Source organism: Piliocolobus tephrosceles, chromosome 15 (assembly GCF_002776525.5).
Source record: "Piliocolobus tephrosceles isolate RC106 chromosome 15, ASM277652v3, whole genome shotgun sequence".
Classification (NCBI taxonomy): domain Eukaryota; kingdom Metazoa; phylum Chordata; class Mammalia; order Primates; family Cercopithecidae; genus Piliocolobus; species Piliocolobus tephrosceles.
Genome location: NC_045448.1, coordinates 86,350,331 through 86,376,265, shown reverse-complemented (window position 1 = coordinate 86,376,265; position 25,935 = coordinate 86,350,331). Strand labels below are relative to the sequence as shown.

The 25,935-nt window shown below is 48.4% G+C and overlaps 1 protein-coding gene across 1 annotated transcript; it reads left to right on the top strand.

Annotated features, from left to right (window-relative positions):
- The first annotated feature begins 1,268 nt into the window (after positions 1-1,268).
- On the top strand, positions 1,269-14,954 carry RETSAT (retinol saturase). Its single transcript, XM_026450935.1, has 11 exons — positions 1,269-1,670; positions 4,150-4,332; positions 4,993-5,234; positions 5,776-5,977; positions 6,434-6,631; positions 9,935-10,054; positions 12,281-12,419; positions 12,689-12,798; positions 12,872-13,038; positions 13,242-13,401; positions 13,658-14,954. Exons 1-11 carry the CDS (start codon positions 1,499-1,501, stop codon positions 13,795-13,797), a joined length of 1,833 nt encoding a protein of 610 aa, XP_026306720.1. The 5' UTR covers positions 1,269-1,498; the 3' UTR covers positions 13,798-14,954.
- Positions 14,955-25,935: the final 10,981 nt, after the last annotated feature.

Genomic DNA, 25,935 nt, shown 5'->3' with positions numbered 1-25,935 from the left:
GCATTCCATAAGAACTGGCTGCTGGTGTCAGGATGCTTTGATTATTAACACTGAGAGGAAGAATACCTCCTGGCTCTTGGGCTGGCCACGTGGCTCATTGTAATCCTGGGGGCAGGACAGTGCCCCCTTAGTCTTGGCACCTCAGGAACTAAACTGTCCTCACTGTGGCCTCTGGGGCCTCAACATCTGCCCCCCCTTTCCTTTTCCTCCACCATGGCCTCCATGACAGCCTATGCCAAAACACACATTGGCCAGCCTTGGCAAGATGACAGGCGGGTATGGTAACAGCAGTCTCAGGAGGGCTCTTCTGTTGCTGTGTAGAAAATGAACCAAGTAGCGTAGAATCGTGACCAGCTTTCCACACCTGGCTGGAGTACTGCTGGGGCCTTGGGTAGGGACAGTTACTATCTATATCAGAGAAGAAAAGAGCAACAACTGTCAAAAAAGGAAGTACTCAAAGGCAAGTTCCTGATAGTTGGACCTAAGTTAACGGCCTTCCTATAAAAATGGATCCTTCTCAAATCAAGTATTCATTGTGCATCCACTTTAGGCAAGAAGGGGGTATGATTCTTCAACTGCTTGCTGGAGGTTAGACTCTCTGCATAGGAATTTAAATTAGACTGGCCCTTCGCTGATCCTTTCACCGTGCTCGTCCGTAGGCGGCTCCCCGTCCCCCAGGTTCCCCACGGATGGGGTGTCATTAGGGACCCGCCATAAAGGACTCCGTCCCAGGCAGGCTCCCAGGACAAAACTATGGGCCATGTGGAGGGGCACAGAGCCACACGCTCACCGGCTGCGATGCGCAGAACAGAGATTTCAATTCAAGACACCCAGTCAGACAGGGGTTGTGTGCGGACTTTGTACAGAACTTTCGCATTGCCTGGAGGCATAAGAGGAGGAAAGCAATTTAACACCTCAGGGCAGCGAGTCCAGGGCAGAGCCAGAACCAGAACTCAAGACTCCTGTCTCCCAGTCGGGATTCTCTCTCAGTCTTACAACTCTGGGCCTTGTCTCGCCCTGCAGTGATCATTTCCACCGGATCACATTCTCCCTCCCTCCTCAGGCCGGCTGCTAGCTCCACAAAGGCAGCAACCAGCTTATCAAAGGGGTTAGGGAGCTTATCAAAGGGGTTAACTCCTTGGCAGGTGTTATCGCATTCTCACTCTTAACACAGCTTTCCAAACTCGAGGATCCCGCCTCCTCGGCTAGGCCTCATCTGCTCTTGCGCACAGGCCTCTTCCGTGCCGTCTCCCCTGGCCCCGAGAACTACATTTCCCAGTAGGCAATGGAAACCATGCGCTGCAAAAGAAGTACGGAGAGCCGGGAGGGCCAATCGTCACCGGATTGTTGGCTTCTCGCTGGCTGGCTGGCTGGTTAATCAGTGCTCAAAGCTGCCTCCGCCTCCTGACTGGAGAGCGAACTAGCCCGGGCGGAGCCACAGTCCTAGAGGCTGAGCGTAGACGGAGCTGTCCCATTTACCCGACCCGACGCCAGCGAGATGTGGCTTCCGCTGGTGCTGCTCCTGACCGTGCTGCTGCTGGCCGTCGTCTGCAAAGTTTACTTGGGACTCTTCTCTGGCAAATCCCCGAATCCTTTCTCCGAAGATGTCAAACGGCCACCAGCACCCCTGGTAACTGACAAGGAGGCCAGGAAGAAGGTTCTCAAACAAGGTAGTAGGAGGGACCCTGGGATCGGGGGCTGCACTTAAGGCATTCTCACAGGTTTGGGTTCTCATTTTGCCAAGGCAGCCGCTACCAGACCCGGGCCTCAGTTTCCCCATATATAAAGTACTGGGAGGGCTTCCTTGCACGGGGAGGAGCCCTGCTTTAGTGTCCGACACTGTCTATAGCCTTTGCCCTAGCAGGCCCCATAGCCTTCGCCCTAGCAGGCCCCGGGAATAGTAGTCCCAAGGGCGCGGTGATTGTCCTTGGTTTGCAAGGTCTTGGTACCCGCCCTGCCACTTGTAATCCTGGCAGCTCACGGAACTGATAAGAGACATTCCTCCACTTGGTTCCAGGACCTTAACTTTTTCAACTACCCTCCCATGAGAGCTCAGTGTTTGGGGGACAACACAGAAATGTGTCCCAACTTGCATAGGAAATTGCATTTTGCCCGTCCGGTGATTTAACAGGCTTTGCATGGTCTCGAGTCATAAGGATTGAACCCTAGTTCTGAAACTTTGGCAGAGATTCAACAGGGTGCCTCAGGCTCAGAGCCTGCTCTCCACTCTCATCTTTAAAACATATTTTGTGGTTGCTTCTAGGGTTTAAAGAGTTCTGCTGCTTTAAAAAATAATGGATCACCTGTTTGATCTACAGAGTCCCTCTCACTTGTAAATTTTAGAATTCTCCGTGTCGTATCTTGCTGCACAGTCGGAGACAGTACTGTTCTAAGTGGAAGGACTAATCATCTGGACTTCAGAGAACTGAGTTTTAGCTTGAACTGTCACTAATTTGCTGCATAACCATTAGCACCTACCTGGGCTGGTCTAAAAATGAGATGACTAGCTTAACTGCTTTTCAAACCGCGTTGTGATCTATTAGTGGGCTATGAAATCAATTTAGTGAGTTGCAACTGGCATTATTTATTGATTTATTGAAACAGAGTCTCGCTCTGTTGCCCATGCTAGGGTGCCATGGTGCGATCTCTGCTCACTGCAACTTCCGCTTCCTGGGTTCAAGTGATTATCGTGCCTCAGCCTCCTGAAAGGTGTGCGTGCCCAGCTAATTTTTGTATTTTTAGTAGAGACAGGCTTTCAACATGTTGTCTAGGCTCTCAAACTCCTGGCCTCAAGCGATCCGCCCACCTTGGCCTCCCAAAGTGTTGGGATTACAGGCATGAACCATCGTGCTGGGCCACAACTAACATTTTAGAATGCAGTAGAATAGAAAATATCACAGTGCATTATACGTAGTTCCACTAAGTATTGCATTGTGAAACTTGTTTCATATATTTATCTTATATACTTACATATGAATTTTTTTTTTTACTATTGATTTCTCTAAAAACATTAAAAAAATAAGCAGTTTGCCAAGTTCTCTTGTATCTTGAAACATCCCAGATCTCAGTTCTTTGCCAGTGATTTAAAGAACAGATCTTGTGTTGGAAGTACCCATATAGCACCACTTGCTATCCAGTTTTGTCTTCTAAGAAGGTGCTGCCTCCCTCAGCAATGCCCCAGACCTTCCCTATGGGACAGGCTGGCGCTGTGATTTCTCAGAGCTGCAGCCTCTGAGCAGTTCTGTCCTGCCCAAGCCTTTCCATCAGGACCTGGAAGAGCCACCATAATACCCAGCTATTCCACTGTTGCTTGCAGACCCTGCATCTTCCAAAGAAACCCAGCCTGTGTGCTGGGCATGGTGGCTCATGCCTGTAATCCCAGCACTTTGGGAGGCCGAGGTGGGTGGATCACTTGAGGCCAGGAGTTCAAGACCAGCCTGGGCAACATAGCAAGACTTTGTCTTTATAAAAAATAAAATAGGCCAGGCACGGTGGCTCAATCCCAGCACTTGGGGAAGCCAAGGCGGGTGGATCATGAGGTCAGGAGATCGAGACCATCCTGGCTAACATGGTGAAACCCCATCTCTACTAAAAAATATGTATTAAAAAAAAAATTAGCCAGGCATGGTGGCGAGCGCCTGTAGTCCCAGCTATTCGGGAGACTGAGGCAGGAGAATGGCGTGAACCCGGGTGGCGGAGCTTGCGGTGAGCGGAGATTGCGCCACTGCACTCCAGCCTGGGTGACAGAGCGAGACTCTTGTCTCAAAAATAAATAAAAATAAAATTTAAATTATCCAGGCATGGTGGCATGCACCTGTAGTCCTAGCTACTCGGGAGCCAGAGGCATGAGGATTGCTTGAGGCCAGGAGTTCAAGGCTGCAGTGAGCTGTGATCACATCACCGCACTTCAGCCTGGGCCAGAGCGAGACCCTGTCTCAAAAAACAAAAACACAAAACCCCAAATCTGCCTGGCTGGTTCTGAGTATTCCCAGGTAAAATGTTTGAAACATGTTAGTCAAGAGTTCCATGCCAAACTGCTCTAGAGGTTTCTTGCACTGTACAAGCTAGAGAAGTCTTCTTTGGTTTCCCTATCTTTGCTATTTCCCTGCCCCTGCCTGAGAAACCCACCCTTTGGCCCTTCTGCTGTAGTTTTTTCAGCCAGCCAAGTGCCGGAGAAGCTGGATGTGGTGGTAATTGGCAGTGGCTTTGGGGGTCTGGCTGCAGCTGCAATTCTAGCTAAAGCTGGCAAGCGAGTCCTGGTGCTGGAACAACATACCAAGGCAGGGGGCGCCTGTCATACCTTTGGAAAGAATGGCCTTGAATTTGACACAGGTAAGGCTTGTGTGGAAAAGGGTTGGGAGCATGGCTATATGTTGAAGAGGCTTGGAGCAGCCCTTGTGGGGTGATACTGAGCATTTCTGTTGTTTTGGAAGTGCTGTCTTCTCTCTGGGCGCTTTTTTTGTTTGTTTGTTTCAGACAGAGTCTCACTTCGTCACCCAGGCTGGAGCGCAGTGGTATAATCCCAGCTTACTGTAACCTCCACCTCCTGAGTTCGAGTGGTTCTCATGCCTCAGTCTCCCGAGTGGCTGGGATTACACTCAGTAATCCCACCAAGTGGGCCACTACACCCTGCTAATTTTTTTGTATTTTAGTAGAGACGGGGTTTCTCCATGTTGGCCAGGCTGGTCTCGAACTCCTGACCTCAAGTGATCCACCTCCCTCAGCCTCCCAAAGTACTGGGATTACAGGTGTGAACCACCGTGCCCAGCCTCTGGGCACTTTTCTTCTGTGACAGCATAGCTACTGGGAGTTGAGCCGGGCAGGGATCTGGTGGTTTCTGCTGTGACACCTCCCAACAGACAGGGTGGGCAGCTCACTCTGGGCATGAACTTGGCCAGGCCAGATAACCTCTTCCACCTCACTTCCTCAGCCACCTTTCCAGGGCTCAATCCTCGAATGCCTTTACTACCTTGTTTTTCCATCTCCCAACAGGAATCCATTATATTGGCCGTGTGGAGGAGGGCAGCACTGGCCGTTTTATCTTGGACCAGATCACTGAAGGGCAGCTAGACTGGGCTCCCATGTCTTCTCCTTTTGACATCATGGTACTGGAAGGGCCTAATGGCCGAAAGGAGTACCCCATGTACAGTGGAGAGAAAGCCTACATTCAGGGCCTCAAAGAGAAGTTTCCACAGGAGGAAGCTATCATTGACAAGTATATAAAGCTGGTTAAGGTAATATGGACATGCTGAGGACCCACAGTTTATTCCCGACAAGACTGACTTTCTTCATTATTAATGGAGGCACTGGGGGTGAAGAGTGCAGTGGGGAGAGGCAGGAAGGGAGGAAGAGTCATATCTGTTCTTAGTTCAGCCTCCACCCGAGTCCATCCAGTTCTCTGTCTCTCTCTCTCTCTCTGGAGCCTTGGCTCCATGGCTGCTGCCGTGCCCCTGGCCTCCAGGGATGCCCTGCTCTCCTCCCTGACTAGGCTGGCTTCCGTGACATCAGATCACTACTCCTTTTTACTCATCCAAGACCAGATTGGGATTTTTGAAAAGGAATTTGAGCAGGAAAATAAAAAGTAAAAGAAGGACTCATCCAAGTATAGGACAGGAAAAATTCACAGAGTATAGATTTTTTTAAAAATTCAAATTCAGCAAAGTTCAGTCAGGGTTAAGTGTTGCTAGATCGTCGGGCTGGTCCAGGCTATGGGGATAGCAGTTCTGTCACAGCGGTTCCAGAGGTGAGGCCTGCTCTCCTCATTCACTCCCCCAGGTGGTATCCAATGGAGTCCCTCATGCCATCCTGTTGAAGTTCCTCCCATTGCCCATGATTCAGCTCCTTGACAGGTGTGGGCTGCTGACTCGTTTCTCTCCATTCCTTCATGCATCCACCCAGAGCCTGGCTGAGGTCCTGCAGCAGCTGGGGGCCTCCTCTGAGCTCCAGGCAGTGCTCAGCTACATCTTCCCCACTTACGGTGGGTACTGGCCATGGGCTCTGGGGAGCTTCTGGAGGAGGAAGGGCTACCCTCTCGTCTCAGTCTTTCTTCTCGACCCTGCCTGACTGACTGACATGGAGCAGTGTAAACCCCAGGCCCTCTGGAGCTTGTGGATGAGAAGTCTGGCCACTTACTGGACTCCTTGGTCAAAATTCTCTTCATCCATGCCCTGGATGATTTCTCAGTTCAACCAACACTGTCTTCCCTGGTCTTGGCAGCATGGCAGTTTGCAGGGAGGATATTCCTACTGGTGCCAAGATCTCTGAGGTACCCCATGACTGGATGGAAAGTCTCCTCTGACTGCCTTGAGCCCTGAGGAACGTGGGGATCCTTGGATAGACTGGGCTATGTGTTATCTCACAGAATTCCACATTCATTTCTGACTGGTGCTGGTGCCTGCTTTTGCCTGCTCACCACCCTTCCTTCCTTCTGCAGGTGTCACCCCCCGTCACAGTGCCTTTTCCATGCACGCTCTGCTGGTTGACCACTACCTGAAAGGAGCCTTTTATCCCCGAGGGGGTTCCAGTGAAATTGCCTTCCATACCATCCCTGTGATTCAGCGGGCTGGGGGCGCTGTCCTTACAAGGGCCACTGTGCAGAGTGTGTTGCTGGACTCAGCTGGGAAAGCCTGTGGTGAGAGCCCTGCCCTGCCCTTCTGGGTCCCTGGGTTGGTGTGGACGAGACCTAGGGTGTCCGTAAGACCAGACGGAGTAGGAGAACTGACCTCATGGGGGCTAAAGGTGAGAATCTGCCCCAGAGCAGGGTCCAGGGATAGTGATTAGTCCAGAAATAAAAAGGAAGCAGGAAAGATAAAGGATCAGCCGGGCATGGTGGTCTACACCTGTAATCCCAACACTTTGGGAAGCTGAGATGGGAGGATTGCGTGAGCTCAGGAATTTGAGACCAGCCTGGGAAACATGGTTAAACCTTGTCTCTTTAAAAAAAAAAAAAAAAGAAAAGTAAAAAAAAAAAAAAGAAAAATATGGCCAGGCATGGTGGCTCATGCCTGTAATCCCAGCACTTTGGGAGGCTGAGGCGGATCACAAGGTCAGGAGTTTGAGACCAGCCTGGCCAATATGGTGAAACCCCATCTCTACTAAAAATATAAAAATTAGCTGGGTGTGGTGGCACGCACCTATAGTCCCAGCTACTTGGGAGGCTGAGGCAGAAGAATCGCTTAAACCTGGGAGGTAGAGATTGCAGTGAGCCGAGATTGCACCACTGCACCCCATCCTGGGCAACAGAGCGAGACACCGTCTAAAAAAAAAAAAAGAAAGAAAAGAAAAATAAAGGATTGCATGGTCCCCAAAGAACAGTATTTAGTTATTTATTTAATAGATAAAATTATTTACCCAGTAATCTATGACTGTCTTTTTTTTTTTTTTTTTTTTTTTGAGATGGAGTCTTGCTCTGTCTCCCAGGCTGGAGTGCAGTGGCCCGATCTCAGCTCGCTGCAATCTCCACCTCCAGGGTTCACGCCATTCTCCTGCCTTAGCCTCCCAAGTAGCTGGGACTACAGGTGCCCGCCACCACGCCCGGTTAATTTTTTGTATTTTTAGTAGAGACGGGGTTTCACCATGTGTTAGCCAAGAGAGTCTCGATCTGCTAAACTTGTGATGCGCCCGCCTCGGCCTCCCAAAGTGCTGGGGTTACAGGCGTGAGCCACTATGACCAGCCAATTGTCTTCTTGAGTGTAGAGACTGTCTTTTATCTTTGTATTTATAAATCTTAGCACATATTAGAGGCTCAATAAATGCTGCTCAGTGACTGATGGAATGAATGAAAAACCTTGGATTCCACAGGGTAGTATGGAGGCCAGCAAGGTTCCCTGCCTCTGTCTGTAAAGTGAGGCCTAGAACCTTATTACACTGGCTCAGATTGATGCTGTAACCTGGATAGGGACTCCAAATCCCAGTATAAATGATTCTTGGAATAGAGGGTCTGTGCAAGAAGGAGTCTGTTAAACAGAATAGGCCACCCATGACTAATGGGTGCTTAAAGAAGCCAGGAAGCAGACAAAAAGAGGCCTGGGAAAAACTGGGCTGGTATAGACATGCATTTATCAGAGGAACCTTTCAAGGAGGTGATAAGTGGGGGACCCAGTGCAAAATAAAAAATCGAGGAGAAAAGGCCATCTAAGATATCTAAGATTATCTAAGATAATCCATTAGTAGAAGAGACTGATAAGTAACTGGGTGGTAAGAGAGAGGTGGCTGTCAGTTGGGTAAGGTTTTCTCTGATGTCTGTGAACAAGTTCTCCTAGCTGAAAGGGGTCCAGGAAGCAGGTAGGTTTATCAATTGAGGTAAATACAATCCAGATATATTTGTTTTTCAAGTGCTAGGTAATAAAAGATAGAGATAAAAGAGGCCAGGCGCCGGTGGCTCATGCCTGTAATCCCAGCACTTTGGGTGGCCAAGGCAGGCAGATCGCCTGAGGTTGGGAGCTTGAGACCAGCCTGGCCAACATGGTGAAACCCTGTCTTTACCAAAAATACAAACATTAGCCAGGGCCGGGCGCCGTGCCTCACGCCTGTAATCCCAGCACTTTGGGAGGCTGAGGTCCGTGGATCACAAGGTCAGGAGTTCAAGACCAGCCTGGCCAATATGGTGAAACCCTTTCTTTATTGAAAATACCAAAATTAGCCAGGCACAGTGCTGGGAGCCTGTAATCCCAGCTACTTGGAAGGCTGAGGCAGGAGAATCGCTTGAGCCCGGCAGGCAGAGGTTGCAGTGAGCTGAGATTGCGCCACTGCACTCCAGTCTGGGCAATGGGAGTGAGGCTTCGTTTTAAACAAAAACAAAAACAGAAACCATTCATTTACGTGCCATCTGGAGGAGTGTGCTAAGGATGGGGGTAACAGACAGCATGGTGGAACAGGGGAAAACTCCTGGAGGCAGAGGTGTGGAGCTGAGTAATAAAGGGTGAGATGAACCTAGCGAACAGATGAGGTTGGAGAATATTCTGGGAAGGGGAAGCAGCATGCACAAAGACATGGAGACATGAAAGAGCTGAGTGTTTTCAGGCATCCAGAAGTATTAGGTTGAACAATGAGAAACTGCCATTTTTGTAGGTGAGAAATGGTTGACTCTCAGCTGTTTGATATTGGTTCTGCCTAATAGTTTAGTGGGAGTTTAGTGAGAGTGAGCAGAGATGGGTGGAGCTGGACACACAGAAGGGACCACATTGCACAGGCTGCTGTAAGATTTCAGAGGTTCTCTTATCCAGGATGAGGCATCATTGCAGGGTTTGATTTTTATTGTATTCATTCATTCATTTTTTTAGAGACACAGTCTCACTCTGTTGCCCAGGCTAGAGTGTGGTAGTGTCATCAGAGCTCACTGTAGCGTTTAATTCCTGGGCTGAACCCATTCGTCTGGCTGAGGAGATAGGACTACAGGTGTGCACAACCCCATACAGCTTAATTTAAATTTTTTTTTTGGAGAGACAGGGTCTCACTATGTTGCCCAGGCTGGTCTTGAATTCCTATATACAAGCAATCAGTCCTCTTACCTTGGACTCCCAAAGTGCTGGGAGTACAGGCATGAGCCAATGTGCCCAGCCCCGATTGGAGAGTATTAAAGAGTATTTGGAAGCAACTCTGGCAGCAGAGAAAAGGGCCTAGATTTCCACTGGAAACGCTTTAGCCCTTGAGCTTTGTCTGGGATTTGGCTCAAACACAGAGTACACACAAACACACACACGCAGGTGGGTACAGAGCTAGGAAAAGTAAGCCCAAGCAGTTGTAGGATAGGCTGAAAGCACTTGAAAATATCCACTCACTTTGCATTTTCCCAGGGGCCTGCCCTGCCAGAGTCTAGGTAGCTGGACTCCAACGTCTGAGAAATGGGCACAGGCAGAGAGAGATCCATGGGGGCCATGGGCCTTCCTCTTTCCCCGGGACTCGCAGACCCTCAGCCAAGCTCTTGTGCCTACAGGTGTCAGTGTGAAGAAGGGGCATGAGCTGGTGAACATCTATTGCCCCGTCGTGGTCTCCAGTGCAGGGCTGTTCAACACCTATGAGCACCTACTGCCAGGGAATGCCCGCTGTCTGCCAGGTAAAAGGCGGGTCTGCACTGCCCCTCTTGCAGGTTCCCCACCGTGTCCCCTTCTGGAGCCAACTTGCTCCATTTGGGTCATGCTTCCCCTCTTCTTGGCCGGCCCTCTGATGGTACTTAAGCAACAAGGTGAGAACGCTGCCTCTAATGTCATCCTAACCCTAGCATTTAATGTTGGGGAAACTGAGGCCCATACAGATTAATTACAGTCCTGAGGACACTCAGCTGAAAGGGGCAGGGCTGAGTGGAGCAGCTGGTCTGATTTGAAAGCTCCAGCTCCTCTCACCCTTCTGGGTTGAGGGGGCTTCCAGTGAAGAGGCCTCAGGAAGAGAAGCAGGAGAGCAGGCAGCCCACAGGGAGCAGAGCCGCTGAGCCACTGCGGCTGAGAGGTCCCACCACTTCATGTAACTGGATGCATCTGGTGTGATCTGAGGAACGGAGGCCGCTGGGAAGAGGGGACCAGGAACCCAGCAGGGCTGAGAGAGAGGGGCCCAGATGAAGGGCTCAGGCTGGGGCGGGAGCTGGAGAGCACAGAGCAGCTCCGGATGTGGTGTGGCAGAAACCTTGGCTGGTGCAGGAGCCAGAGAGCAGGGGAAGGAGTCCTGACCCCAGAGGATGGGACCGGGAGCTGCTCCCTGAGGAACCGGGGAAGGGGACAGCAGAGCGGGCTGGGGGGTAAAGCGAGGTCCTGGCCTTCCTCATGGGGACTGGGTGGTAAGGGAGTTGTGATCGTCTCCAGGGCATAGGGTGGTTTCACCAGTGCCAGCCCCTCCTTCCCTTGCCCCACGTGGCTGGGCCTGCAGCCTGCACGGCCTCCCCTCTTTTAGACCTGGGGAGCTGAGGAGCTGAGGCAGAGACAGCCCAGGGGCAGAGCAGGGGGGTTGGGCATGGTGCGGAGACAGGCTCTGCCTTTGTTACTTCCTGCCTTTCTCTCTGTGACACTGATCTCCCTTCTCCCCTGTCCCAGGACCTCTGGGCACTGACACTGTCCTGGCCAGGCCCAGCATCTTACCCAGGCAGCCCAGCTAGAGCCATCTGTCCCTCTTGCCCTCCATCCCTGTTCCTGTGTCTCTTCCTCCTGAATACAACCTGAGGGACTCACAAATATTTAGTTACACGAATGAAGCAGGCCGGGCGCAGTGACTCATGCCTTCAATCCCAGCACTTTGGGAGGCCGAGGCGGGCAGATCACTTGAGGTCAGGAGTTCGAAAATAGCCTGGCCAATGTGGTGAAACCCTATCTCTACTGAAAATACAAACATTAGTGGGGGTGGTGGTAGGTGCCTGTAATCCCAGCTACTGGGGAGGCTGAGGCAGGAGAATCGCTTGAGCCTGGGAGGCGGAGGTTGCAGTGAGCAGTGATCACGCAACTGCACTCTAGCCTGGGCGACAGAGCAAGACTCCATCTAAAAATAATTATTTTTTAAAAAAGGAAAAAGCAGAGGAGCCAGGGGCCCAGCATCCCTCAGGCAGGTGCCAGAGCTGGTCCCGGGAATGGGAAGACAGCAGAAGAACCTGTGGGGGCAGTTTCTGGAACACTGGTTTCGGGTCATCTGCTGAGGAGTGGGGAAGCCCAGCTGTTTAGGTCTGGGAGACATCAGGTGCCCCCCAGTGGCTGCGGCCTCTGCCATAGTGCGGTTCTTCCCTCCTCCCTCCAGCTGAGTCCTGAGATGCCAAGTACCAGTCAGGCCCCCTGCCTTTGCTCACATGCATGGCATCCCTCTGGAGGCCTATGTGTTCTGATGTCACACTAGGAATCATGCATGTTCACTCACTCCATGGCTGCATAAAAGTTAATCCTGAAATCAGGCTGGTAATGAGCTGCTGTTCACGTGTGTGGTCTTCATACAGGGAGCCCAGTCACGCGCTTCCCACTTCAAGACACGAAGGGCAAGATGGGAGGCAGTAAGCCTGACCTTCCTGCAGGTGCCAAGCCAGTTCACGGGGGCTGAGGACCAGGGCTGGGCGTTGCCTGCCTCTGAAGGGGCTTGGAGCAGAGACGGGGGAGGTGGAAGAATAGGAAGCCAGGGCAGTGTCCTTCCCAGGCAGGAGGAGACAGAAGAGCAGGCCGCTGCCAACGTCAAGTTGAAACAGCTGTAAAACTGGCCTGGGCACTGAGGATAAGGCTCAGGACACAGTGAGCGGGCACCCTGAAGCTCTCCTGGGAACAGGGAGTGGCCGTCTCCGGTCACAGTTCACACAGGCACCACCCACTCCCCTTGGCAGGTGTGAAGCAGCAGCTGGGGATGGTGCGGCCTGGCTTAGGCATGATGTCTGTTTTCATCTGCCTGCAAGGCACCAAGGAGGACCTGCGTCTGCCATCCACCAACTACTATGTTTACTATGACACGGACATGGACCAGGCGTAAGGCGCACGTGTGTGTGTGTGTGTGTGTGTGTGTGTGTGTGTGTGTGTGTGGCCTGTGCCTCCCTGCTTGACTCAGAGAATGAGCAGAGGATATGGAATGGGAGGAAATGGGCAATTTCTAATTTGATCCTGGAAGTTTGTCACCTCAAGGCTGTGGCTCAGTTTCACCCCTGTGGGGAGTCCCTAGGGCTGAGCAGTCCTTGCAGTGGTTCTGGAGTTTTGAGGACAGAAGCCTGGAGATCACAGCACACTCCTGTCACACGCAGGATGGAGCGCTACGTCTCCATGCCCAGGGAAGAGGCTGCAGAACACATCCCTCTTCTGTTCATTTCTTTCCCGTCAGCCAAGGATCCGACCTGGGAGGAGCGATTCCCAGGTGGGGCTGCGGGTCCCGGGTGAGGGGCTGGAGGGAGCGGCTGGGCAGCAGTAATATCAGCTCTGACCCCCAGACCGGTCCAGCATGATCATGCTCATACCCAGCGCCTACGAGTGGTTTGAGGAGTGGCAGGCGGAGCCGAAGGGAAAGCGGGGCAGCGACTATGAGACCTTCAAAAACTCCTTTGTGGAAGCCTCTATGTCAGTGGTCATGAAACTGTTCCCACAGCTGGAGGGGAAGGTAGGGGGTAAAATATTTGGGGTGGTGACGGACCTCATGGTGCCATTTCTGCCCTTTCCTTGCAAAGACAGGGGAATTGGGCCCCACGACTTGAGCCCCAGGGAAGGACAGGGCACCCATGCCCGCAGTCAGCAAATGGGAGACAGTGGAAGAGGGAGGGGAGTCAGGATCTCACGTGCCCGCCCCACCCTTTGTGCCCTCAGGTGGAGAGTGTGACTGCAGGATCCCCACTCACCAGCCAGTTCTACCTGGCTGCTCCCCGAGGTGCCTGCTACGGGGCTGACCATGACCTGGGCCGCCTGCACCCTCGTGCGATGGCCTCCTTGAGGGCCCAGAGCCCCATCCCCAACCTCTACCTGACAGGTATACTCACTGCCCCATGTTGTCAGGACCTGAGACCCTGGGCCCCGTCACCCAACGTCCTCTGTTCCTGTCCTCAGGCCCTGCTGTCCCCTGCAGCTTCCCATCCCCTGAGCAGGGCTGCCTGGGCAGGCTGTGGCCCCGTTTCTGATTGGAGCCAGCTCTGGGTGGCCCTCATGTGGAGGGAAGAGCACCAGGGCCCCACCCTCCCCTGGGCCTGCCTGGGTCACGCTCAGGGGCCTCTGCTCTTGCCTCCTAGGCCAGGATATCTTCACCTGTGGGCTGTTCGGGGCCCTGCAAGGTGCCCTGCTGTGCAGCAGTGCCATCCTGAAGCGGAACTTGTACTCAGACCTTAAGGATCTTGGCTCTAGGATCCAGGCACAGAAGAAGAAGAATTAGTTCCATCAGGGAGGAGTCAGAAGAATCTGCCCAATGGCTGGGGCATCTCCCTTGACTTACCCATAATGTCTTTCTGCATTAGTTCCTTGCACATATAAGGCACTCTAATTTGGTTCTGATTCCTGAAGAGAGACCTAGTTTAAATCACAATTCCGAATCTGGGGCAATGGAATCATTGCTTCCAGCTGGGGCAGGTGAGATTATTATGCCTTTTATAGCATCCTGTCCCTACTAACAGGATATTGACTTGGATAGCTTGATGTCTCATGACGAGCAGCACTCTGCATCCCTCACCCATGCCTCCTCACTCAGTGATCAAAGAGAAAATTCCATTGGTGGATAGAACCCCTGGCAGTGTTGTCAGCTAAAGCTGGTGGGTTCAGTTCTGTCCTGAGGCTTCTGCTCTCATTCACTTAGTGCTGTGCTGCACAGTTCTACACTGTCGAGGGAGAAAGGAGACTAATGAGGCTTAACTCAAAACCTGGGCATGGTTTTGGTTGCCATTCCATAGGTTTGGAGAGCTCTAGATCTCTTTTGTGCTGGGTTCAGTGGCTCTTCAGGGCACGGGAAATGCCTGTGTCTGGCCCGGTGTGGTCTGGAGCTTTGGGGTAACAGCGGGATCCATCACTTATTAGGGGGCACGTCAGATGATCATATCCAATTCATATGGAAGTCCTGGGTCTGTCTTCCTTATGATCGGGGTGGCATCTGGTTCTCGATGTGCCAGCATCAAGGCACCTTCAGGGAGCTCAGTACCTGAGCCTCAATCAAGCCTCATCCTCCAAATATGCAGGGAAGGGTGATGCAGCGAAGGGTAACATCAGGAGTCAGGCCATGGACTGGTAAGACGAATACTTTGCTGGGCTAAAGCAGGCTGCAGGGCTGTCCAGGCAAGGGCACACCTGGGGACAGCTCTGGGAGGTGTGGGGTAAGGAAGGGAAGTCACCTCAGAAAAGGGAAAGCGACAGAATGTGTGTGAAGCCCAGAAATGGCATTTGCCATTAATTAGCACATGTGAGAGTTAGATGGGTATGTGAATGCTAGCTCAAGGTTTGGAAAAATGACTTTTCAGTTGTGTCTTTGGTATCAGACATACGAAAGGTTGTTTTGTAGTTCGTGTTAATGTAACAATAAATTTATTGATTCCATTGCTTTAACATTTGAAGTTTATGTTTTTTTGTTCAACAAAACAAAATTGCGATGGCATTTGCAGAAGCTCAGTAAAATACTATACACGAAAAACAGCAAAATAAGCTTTAAAAAATAAAATTAAGTAATTATAAAGTTATAAAAAGTGGCCATCTACTGATTGGGCAAACAAAGAAGAACAATTTCAACATTCAGTCATTTATTGCACATGGGGGTCTGATGAATTAAAGGAATACCAATCAGAGTGTCGGGGGCTGGCGTATTGGCAGTTTGAAGTATCATACAGCTCAGGGCTGAGTGCTCTGGCTCACGCCTGTAATCCCAGCACTTTGGGAGGCCAAGGCAGGTAGATTACTTGCGCTCAGGAGTTCAAGACCAGCCTGAGCAACATGGCAAAACCCTGTCTGTATAAATAAAGTCCCCACCTCACCCATCCCCGCCCAGAAAAATTAGCTGGGCATGGTGGTGTGCCCCTGTAGTCCCAGCTATTCAGGAGGCTGAGGTGGGAGGATCACTTGAGCCCGGGAGGTGGAGGTTGCAGTGAGCCAAGATTGTGACACTGCACTCCAGCCTGAGCAAGAGAGTGGGACCCCGTCTCAAAACAGAACAAACAAACAAAAAAACCAAACATAGCTCAGACCCAAACCCTTTACAGAGGCGTTTCTAAATTGGGAGGTTTGGCCAAGTACAATGGCTCATGTCTGTAATCCCAGTATTTTGGGAGGCTGAGGTGGGAGGATTGTTTGAACCCAGGAGTGTGAGGCTGCAGTGAGCTATGATCACACCACTACACTCCAACCAGAGTGACAGAGCAAGACCCTCTCTCTGAAAAAACAAACCAAACAAATTGGGAGATTTGGTAAATTCACATCTGACCTGTAGAACTACCTGAGTTGACAGTCACCCTTGGCTCTGGATGTACTGTTTAATTAAAGCTGAAAATCTCTCCCCAGGATTCCTACTGGAGCAAGTCATGCCAAGCCCAACCTTCCTAGCAAGTTTTCACAGCCTTCTAGCTCTCAGCACACTTGCAGCATTCTGCATCAGGTTACCCTGTACAAACAAGCACAAGAGAAGACACCAGCATCACCAGCAGGGGAATTCTAGAGGTTTAGAATTCTATCAGCACATGTGTCACTAAAAGCCATTATTGGGGGACTATGTCAGAATATATGTAACTAGCTGTCAGGTCTTTCTGATTTGCCTCAGCCTTCCTACATAGACTGGTCTTCGACTACCCTTAAGTCTAGAAGTGGACTCTTTCAGCAATTCTACTCAGGAATCTGTAGCACGAAAACAGGTTCCTCTATTAACATCCGTGACTGAAGCACAGATTCGTCTAATAGAAACCACCCTTCACCGGGCATGGTGGCTCACGCCTGTAATTGCAGCACTCTGGGAGGCCGAGGCAGGCAGATCACCTGAAGTCGGGAGTTCGAGACCAGCCTGACCAACATGGAGAAACCCCATCTCTACTAAAAATACAAAATTATCCGAGCGTGGTGGTGCATGCCTGTAGTCCCAGCTACTCACGAGGCTGAGGCTGGAGAATCACTTGAACCCGGGAGGTTGTGGTGAGCCGAGATCGTGCCATTGCACTCCAGCCTGGGCAAGAGCAAAATTCCATCTCAAAAAAAAAAGAAAAAGAAAAAGAAAAATCACCCTTCAACCAAAAGCTGGGCACAGAAAGGGAAGCCTTTAGTGACTATAGGAGGTGCCCCTTGTGGCTCCATGTGCTGCTTACACACCACCCCTAGCTTGAGTGATGCCTCTGCCAGCGTACCCTCATCCACACAATCTCTAGGAAACCTGCTTCAAATATTCTGTCTTTGAAAAGACAACTGTGCAGAAAATAAGCTTTCCTTTAGTGTGCAGTATTTTATTCAGTACAATTCTAAAGGCAAACTTGAATTCAGTTGTACTCTTTCTGCACAAGAAATGAAACTTCTCAGAGACTCAAAAGCTGAGCTCTGTGGACTCCGTGACAAAATCTGCACATCCACTGCCAACCCTCTTGGTTTCTGAAACCAACCTTTCTTCCTGCTGTCCTCTTTAAGAGCAAAACGCAACATGTATAAGGTCAGAGCAAGTGGTAGCCAGGAAAAGCTTGGGGACCGCTTTCATACCCAGAGGGCATGAAGAAAGAAAACATGTCCTCTGCCAAAGACAAAATGGAGTTTGTGAACCAGGAGTGGTGGGTCACACCTGTAACCTCAGCATTTTGGGAGGCCGAGGCAGCCGATCACCTGAGGTCAGGAGTTCGAGGTCAGCCCGGCCAAATGGCAAAACCCTGTCTCCACTAAAAATATAAAACGTAGCCGGGTGTGGCTTGTAATCACAGCTACACAGAAGGCTGAAGCAGGAGAATCGCTTGAATCCAGGGGGCGGAGGCTGCAGTGAGCCAAGATCCCACCATTGCACTCCAGCCTGAGCGACAGAGCGAGACTCTAATTAAAAAAAAAAAAAAAATCACACAAAATTATTATTATTTTGAGACAGGGTCTCACTCTTCTCTCAGGCTGGAGTGCAGTGGTGCCATCACAGGTCACTGCAGCCTTGACCTCCTGGGCTCAAACAATCCTCCCACCTCAGCCTCCCAAATACCTGGGACAGCAGGCCAAGAGCCACATGCCTAATTTGTGTGTGTGTGTGTGTGTGTGTAGAGATGGGGTCTTGCTATGTTTCCCATGCTGATCTCAAATTCCTGGGCTCAAGCAATCCTACTACCTGCAGCCCTCCCTAAGTGCTGGTATTACAAGTGTGACCCATCATGCCTGGCCCCACAAAATGATTTTTAAAGTCAGTTAGAAATCAGACATACACTAGAAAGAAATACACTTGATGGAGAGATGGGAATCCTGACTCTGCTTCACACTGTTCTGTATTATTTTGAATTATTTACATGTAGTTTTCTTTCCCCCAATTGAAAGAAAAGTTATAATGAAGAGGGGAAACTCCTTAAGGCCAATTATCTGAGAAGCGAGTAGTCCAGGGCTAAACTGTGAAGCTGATCTCTTGAGGTAGTTAACAAAGATGTTTCTCTTCATGTCTTTTTGCCAGTAGCACACTGCCCTAATTACTCCAGCTTTTTGGTGAGTTTTGAAACCGGGAAGTATGAGTCCTTCAGCTTTATTCTTTTTCAAGTCTGTTTTTGCTTTTCTATGCCTCTTGCATTTCCATATGTATTGTGGAATATGCTTGTCGATTCTGCACCAAGCCAGCAGGAATCTTAATAGAGACTGTGTTTAATAGAAACTGTGTGTAGACCAATTTGGGGAGCATAGCCATGTTAACAAAATTCTGTCTTCCAATCCATGAATATAGGATATCTTTCCATTTCTTTAGGTCTTCTTTAATTTCTTTCAACGTTTTGTGGTTTTCACGACACAAATTTTGCAATTCTTTTGATAAATTTATTTCTATGGATTTTTTAAATACTATTCAGAAATGCAATTATTTCTTATTTCATTTTCAGATTGTTCACTGCAAAGGTATAGAAATATAGTTGATTTCTGTATGTTGATCTCAAAGGATGTGGAGAAAGGAAACAATGGAAAACAATGAGATAGTGTCCCAGAAGATAACTGACCTGACTAGGTATAGCACTAAAGGCCACAAAGAGGCCTGCAAGGTAAAAATTTTACATATGGTTTTTTTTTTTTTTTTTGAGACGAAGTCTCACTCTGTTGCCCAAGTTGGAGTGCAGTGGCGAGATCGCGGCTCACTGCAACATCCACCTCCTAGGTTCAAGTGATTCTCCTGCCTCAGTCTCCCAAGTAGCTGGGACTATAGGCACACACCACCATGCCCGGCTAATTTTTGTATTTTTAGTAGAGATGGGGTTTCACTATTTTGGTCAGGCTGGTCTTGAACTCCTGACCTCGTGATCCTCCCGCCTCGGCCTCCCAAAGTGCTGGGATTACAGGCATGAGCCACCATGCCCGGCCTGTTTTAATTTTTTTTAGACAGAATCTCGCTCTGTTGCCCAGGCTGGAGTGTAGTGGCACGATCTCAGCTCACTGCAGCCTTTGCCTCCTGGATTCAAGTGATTCTTGTGTCTCAGCCTCCCGAGTAGCTAGGATTACAGGCACCCGCCACCACGCCTGGCTAATTTTTGTATTTTTAGCAGAGATGGGGTTACGCCATGTTGGCCAGGCTGGTTTTGAACTCCTGACCTCAAGTGATCCACCTGCCTTGGCCTCCCAAAGTGCTGGGATTACAGGTGTGAGCCACTGTGCCCGGCCAACATATGGCTTTATAACTTGCTTTATTTTTGGTTAACAATTATATGCACATATATATATATATATATATATTTTTTTTTTTTTTGAGACGGAGTCTGGCTCTGTCGCCCAGGCTGGAGTGCTGTGGCCGGATCTCAGCTCACTGCAAGCTCCGCCTCCCGGGTTTATGTCATTCTCCTGCCTCAGCCTCCCGAGTAGCTGGGACTACAGGCGCCCACCACCTCGCCCGGCTAGTTTTTGTATTTTTTAGTAGAGACGGGGTTTCATCGTATTAGCCAGGATGGTCTCGATTTCCTGACCTCATGATCCGCCCGTCTCGGCCTCCCAAAGTGCTGGGATTACAGGCTTGAGCCACTGCGCCCAGCCATATGCACATATATTAATATAGGAAAGGAGGACCAACAAAATATTAATGATAATAGCTCTCGATTAAGAATATTTTTCTGGCCAGGTGTGGTGGCTCATATGTGTAATTGCAGCACTTTGGGAGGCTGAGGTGGGAGGATTGCTTGAGCCCGGGAATTCAAGACCAGCCTGGGCAACATAGTTCAAGACCAGCCTGGGCAACATAGTTCAAGACCAGCCTGGGCAACTACTGTCTCTACAAAAAGTTTAAAAATTAGCTAGGTGTGGTGGCGTGCACCTGTAGTCCCAGCTACTTGGGAGGCTGAGGTGGGAGGATTACTTGAGCCTGGGAGGTCAAGGCTGCAGTGAGCTACGGTCAGTCTCAAAAAAAAGGAAAAAAAAAAAAAAAGAAACATCTTTCTTACTTTGGTTTATCTTTGTTTTATAATTTTTCTATAATGAACATATTACAATAATAATTTTAGAGCATTATATGCTACATATAGTGTTAAACACTATATTTTACATGAATCATCTAATTCTTTTTTTTTTTTTTTTTGAGACGGAGTTTTGCTCTTTCGCCCGGGCTGGAGTGCAGTGGCCGGATCTCAGCTCACTGCAAGCTCCGCCTCCCGGGTTTTATGCCATTCTCCTGCCTCAGCCTCCAGAGTAGCTGAGACTACAGGCGCCCGCCACCTTGCCCGGCTAGTTTTTTTGTATTTTTAGTAGAGACGGGGTTTCACCATGTTAGCCAGGATGGTCTCGATCTCCTGACCTCGTGATCCGCCCGTCTCGGCCTCCCAAAATGCTGGGATTACAGGCTTGAGCCACCGCGCCCGGCCCATGAATCATCTAATCTTAACATTTTAATTTTCATTTCATAATGAAGAAATAGGCTGGGTGTGGTGACATACATCTGTAATCTCAGTACTTAGGGAGGCCAAAGTGGGCAGATCGCTTGAGGTCAGGAGTTTAAGACCAGCCTGGCCAACATTTGTCTCTGCTAAAAATACAAAAACTAGCTGGGTGTGGTGGCACACACCTGTAGTCCCAGCTACTCAGGAGGCTGAGGCACGAGAACTGCTCAAATACAGGACATAGAGGTTGCAGTGTGCCAAGATCACACCATTGCACTCCAGCCTGGGCGTCAGAGCGAGACCCTGTCTCAACACAATAATAATAACAATAAAGAAACAAATATTTAAAGTAATTAAATCATCCAAGGTCATGTAAATTACTTGTGCAATAAGTATTAAAGAATAACACTTAAGGACTATGTTTTTCCTATCTATTTGGCAGATTAATAATACTCACTGCTATCAAAGCTTTGGCAAAATAATAGAATTGCTTAATCTTTCTTTATGTCTTTTCTTTAGAGATTGGTTCTCACTCAGTCACCCAGGCTGGAATGCAGAGATCATAGCTCACTGTAATCTCCAACTCCTGGTCTCAAGCCAGACTAATTTTTAAATTTTTTTTATAGAGATAGGGTCTCAATTTGTTGACCAGGCTGGTCTCAAACTCCTGGCTTCAAGGGATCCTCTTGTCTTGGCCTCCCAAAGTGCTGGGATTACAGGCATGAGCCACTCTACCAGGCCTACTTAATCTTTCTGAGGGTTTATCTTAAAAGGCACCTAACCAGTACTTAACAATAGTTACTAACAATAGAAAACTAAAAATAATACAGATGTCCAATAGTAAGAGAACTGTCACAATTAAGATAAACTAATAGATTACTTTTTATGAAACCACTAATCCTGTTTTGAACAATATTTAATTAGAAAAATTGTTCCTATACTTACCTTTGAACTCCATGATCACATTTCCAACTAGATATTTTCACCCGGCTATCTCATGGTCCAAACTACACAGAAGCAATTAACCATAAGCAAATTCATTTTCTATGCCCCACCCCCATCAGACTTGCTTCTCCATTAGTGTTCCTTCCCTCAGGGAAAGGACACCTCCACACCTTCCTCACCATCACTCCTTTCCCCCACACCCAGTCCATCTTCAAGGCCTGTTAGTATTATCTTCGGATTTATCTTGAGTCCAATTACTTCCCTCCATTCTCACTATCCCTACACTAGTCCTACCTGAACTATTGCATTAGTCTCTTAACTCTTAAATTCACTCCTCCCTCCCCACTCAAGTTCTTCACGATACAACCAGAGTAATATTTAAAAATTTGGCTGAGCCCGGTGGCTCAGGCCTGTAATCCCAACACTCTGGGAGGCCAAGGTGGGTGGATCACTTGAGGTTAGGAGTTTAAGACCAGTTTGGCCAACATGGTGAAACCCTGCCTCTACTAAAATACAAAAATTAGCTGGGTGTGGTGGTGGGCACCTGTAATACCAGCTACTTGGGAGGCTGAAACAGGAGAAATGCTTGAACCTGGGAGGCGGAGGTTGCAGTGAGCCGAGATTGTGCCATTGCACTCCTGCCTGGGTGACAGAGTGAGACTCTTGTCTCAAAAACAAAAATAAAATAAAATAAAAAATAAATTGAAACAACAAAAACTCCCCACCCTTAGCTGGTGTGATGGTATTGGGTTATCGGAACTTATTAACATTAGTATCACTACACTTGGTGTTAATATATAACACCCCATTGCTAAATTTGACTGTCTTTAAAAAATCCCAATTCTATCTTTCCCCTACTTAAAACTCTAGCAATATCATTATTGTTAAGATAAAATATAAAACACTGGACATGGCCCATGAGTTCTGCATGATTTGGACTCCTTTCCTCTATTGTCTAGTAATTTGGACACCAGGTCAGGCTTAATAATTTACTGTTCCCTTACCAGACACACATACCCTTGATAAGCCAGTATCTTTAAATGTTCGTCAGACATTTATTTGGGGAGATAGAAATAATTTTCTTTTCCTTTTTTTTTTTGAGAGAGTCTTGCTCTGTTGCCTAAGCTGGAGTGCAGTGGTGCAGTCTCAGCTCACTGCAACCTCTGCCTCCCAAGTTCAAGTGATTCTCCTGCCTCAGCCTCCAAAGTAGCTGAGATTACAGGCATGCACCACCATGCCCAGCTAAATTTTTTTGTATTTTTAGTACAGACAGGGTTTCACCATGTAGGTCATGCTGGTCTCGAACTCCTGATCTCAAATGATCCGCCTGCCTCGGCCTCCCCAAGTGCTGGAATTACAGGCTTGAGCCACCCCACCCAGCCAGAATTTAATCTTTTCTTTCTTTCTTTCATTTTTTTTTTTTTCATTTTTTAGGACAGAGTCTCGTTTTGTTGCCAAGGCTGGAGTGCAGTGACCTGATCACCTGATCACAGCTCACCGCAGCCTCCACCTACGATGCTCAAGCAATTCTCCCATCTCAGTGCTGCTGGGACTGTCGGTGCACACCATGCCCAGCTAATTTTTAAAATTATTTGTAGAGACGAGGTTTCACCATGTTGCCCAGGGTGATCTTGAACTCCTGGGCTCAAACAATCAGCCAGCCTCAGCCTCCCAACCAAAGTGCTGGGATTACAGGCAAGAGTCACTGCACCTGGCCAGAGTTTTCTTTTAGAAACAAATTAATTTACTAATTCATTTCTTTCAGCCAAAGTGGAGTCAAGGTTCTGAAATAGTTTGGCAAAAGATTTCTCACTTCCTGTAATTCTTATTTTCTCTTCAGTAATGAGTGTATGTGTGACAGACATTTTCTTCGACACAGAAACATACTGAGAACATATTAATTGTTTTTTAAATTAAAAAATATCCAGCCTGGGTGACAGAATGAGACCCTGTTTCAAAAAATAATAATAAAATAAAAATAAAGCACTCGTTCCTGAAAATTATATGCCACTACATGTACTATTCCTTGAAATTCTCAAGAATTCTAATTGACTAGAACTGCACATCATGTAAGCCAAATATTGCACTCAGTAGACTACAGAGGAGTTATTTCCCCTGGCAGCTGTAGTTCTTTCTGGCAGGAGTAGGACTAGTTTACATTTCAATCAAAGTTAACTGGCATATGGCTGGGTGCAGTGGCTCATGCCTGTAATCTCAGCACTTTGGGAGGCCGAGGTGGGTGGATCACTTGAGGCCAGGTGTTTGAGACCAGCCTGGCCAACATGGTGAAACCCCATCTCTACTAAAAATACAAAAATTAGTCGGGCGTGGTGGTGGGTGCCTGTAATCTCAGCTAGGCAGTAGGTCGAGGTGGGAGAATTATTTGAACCCGGGAGGCGGAGGCTGCAGTGAGCTGAGATCACGCCACTTCACTCCAGCCTGGGCAACAGAGGGAGACTCCATCTCAAAACAAAACAAAACAAAACAAAATAAAACCCACAAAGTTAACTGGCGTTATTTTCTGTGGTACTTTTTGTGCTTGGTAGATTCATGTTCTAGACAATTCTCAGATCATTTGTTCTTTAATCTGGCTCTGTTCCAGCCTCTTTCCTGCCTTTCTCCTTCTTCTCTATTATCTGACAACTGTAGTCTTTAGACTTACACAAAATACCAGGTTCCCACCTGTCTGCAGGCCATTGTATTAGGTTGGTGCAAAAGTAATTGCTGTTTTTGTCAAACGGCCAGAACGCAATTGATTTTGCACCAACCTAATACATGCTGTATACTCAGCCAGAAAAGCTCATCCTCCTCTTCCTTTCATCTTCACCCGGGACACAGCTACAACCTTCAGTCCTCAGCTTAAGGGTCCTTTCCTCAAATGATCTCATAGTTTCTGTACTTTTCTTTCCGGCAGTTCTTGGAATGTGCATGAACGCACACATGTTTGTGTAGATATTTAATATTTATGTACCCCAAAAGATTGCATGCTCCATGAAGTTAATACCTACCTTAAAAACTTGATACAGGGCTGGGTGCGGTGGCTCACGCCTGTAATCCCAGCGTTTTGGGAGGCTGAAGAGGGTGGATCACCTGAGGTCAGGAGTTCAAGACCAGCCTGACCAACATGGAGAAATCCTGTCTCTACTAAAAATACAAAATTAGCTGGGTGTGCTGGTGCATGTCTGTAGTCCCAGTTACTCGGGAGGCTGAGGCAGGAGAATCACTTGAACCTGGGAGGCAGAGGTCGCGCTGAGCCAAGAACGCGCCATTGCACTCCAGCCTGGGCAGCACGAGCGAAACTCTTGTCTCAAAAAAAATTTTTTTTATATAGTTGTACATATTTATGGGGTACATGTGGTATTTTTATATAGGTATACAATATTTAATGACCAAATCAGAGTAACTGGGATATCTATCACCGCAAATATTTATCTATTCTTTGTATCAGGAACATTACAGTTCTTCTCTTTTGAAATATACAATGTTATTGTTAACCATAATTTTCCTACTGTTTTGACTACAGAACATACTTACTCTTTTTATGTATCTGTATTTTTGTACCCATTAACCAACTTCTCTTCATCTTCCCTCTCCTCATCCCCTCCCAGCCTCTGGCAGCCACCTCTACTTCCATGAGATCCACTAGTCTCAGCTACTTGGAAGGCTGAGGTGGGGGATCACCAGAGCCCAGGAGATGGAGATTGCAGTGAGCTGAAATCGTGCCACTGCACTCAAGCCTGGGTGACAGAGTAAGACTGTCTCCAAAAAAAAAAAAAAGGGAGCAAGATATGGGGTCTTGCCATGTTGCCCAGTCTGGTCTGAAACTTCTGGGCTCACACGATCCTCCTGCCTCAGCCTCCCAAAGTGGTGGGATTACAAGAGTATATATCTCTTTGATATACTTATTTCCTTTCTTTTGGATACATATCCAGCAGTGGGAATACTGGATCATATGGCAGTTCTATTTTTAGTTTCTGAGCAACTCTGTGCTGTCTTCCTTTATTTTTTTATAGAGACAGAGTCTTGCTACATCGCCCAGGCTGATCTCGAACTCCTGGGCTCAAGTAATCTGCCTGTCTCAGACTCCCAAGGTGCTAGGACTACAGGTGTGAGCCTGCATGCCCTGCCAATACTGTTTTCCATAATGGCTGTACTAATCTACATTCCCACCAACAGGATATGAGCATTCCCTTTTCTTCTCATCCTTGTCACCATTATGTATTTTTTTTTTCTTTTGATAACAGCCGTTCTAACTGGGGCTGAGATGATCTCTCATTGTGGTTTGGATTTGCATTCCCTGATGATTAGTGATAGTGAGCATTTTTTCACATACCATTTCTATGTTGGCCATTTGTATGTCATCTTTTGAGATATGTCTATTCAGCAGGTTTTTTGCCCATTTTTTTCTCTTTCTTTTTTTGAGATGGTTGCCTAGGCTGGAGTGCAGTGATAAGATTTTGGCTCACTCACTGCAATCTCTGCCTCCCAGGCTCAAATAATCCTCCCATCCTCAGCCTTCTGAGTAGCTGGGATTACATGCACAGGCCACCATGCCCGGCTAATGTTTTGTATTTTTGGTAGACACAGGGTTTCACCAT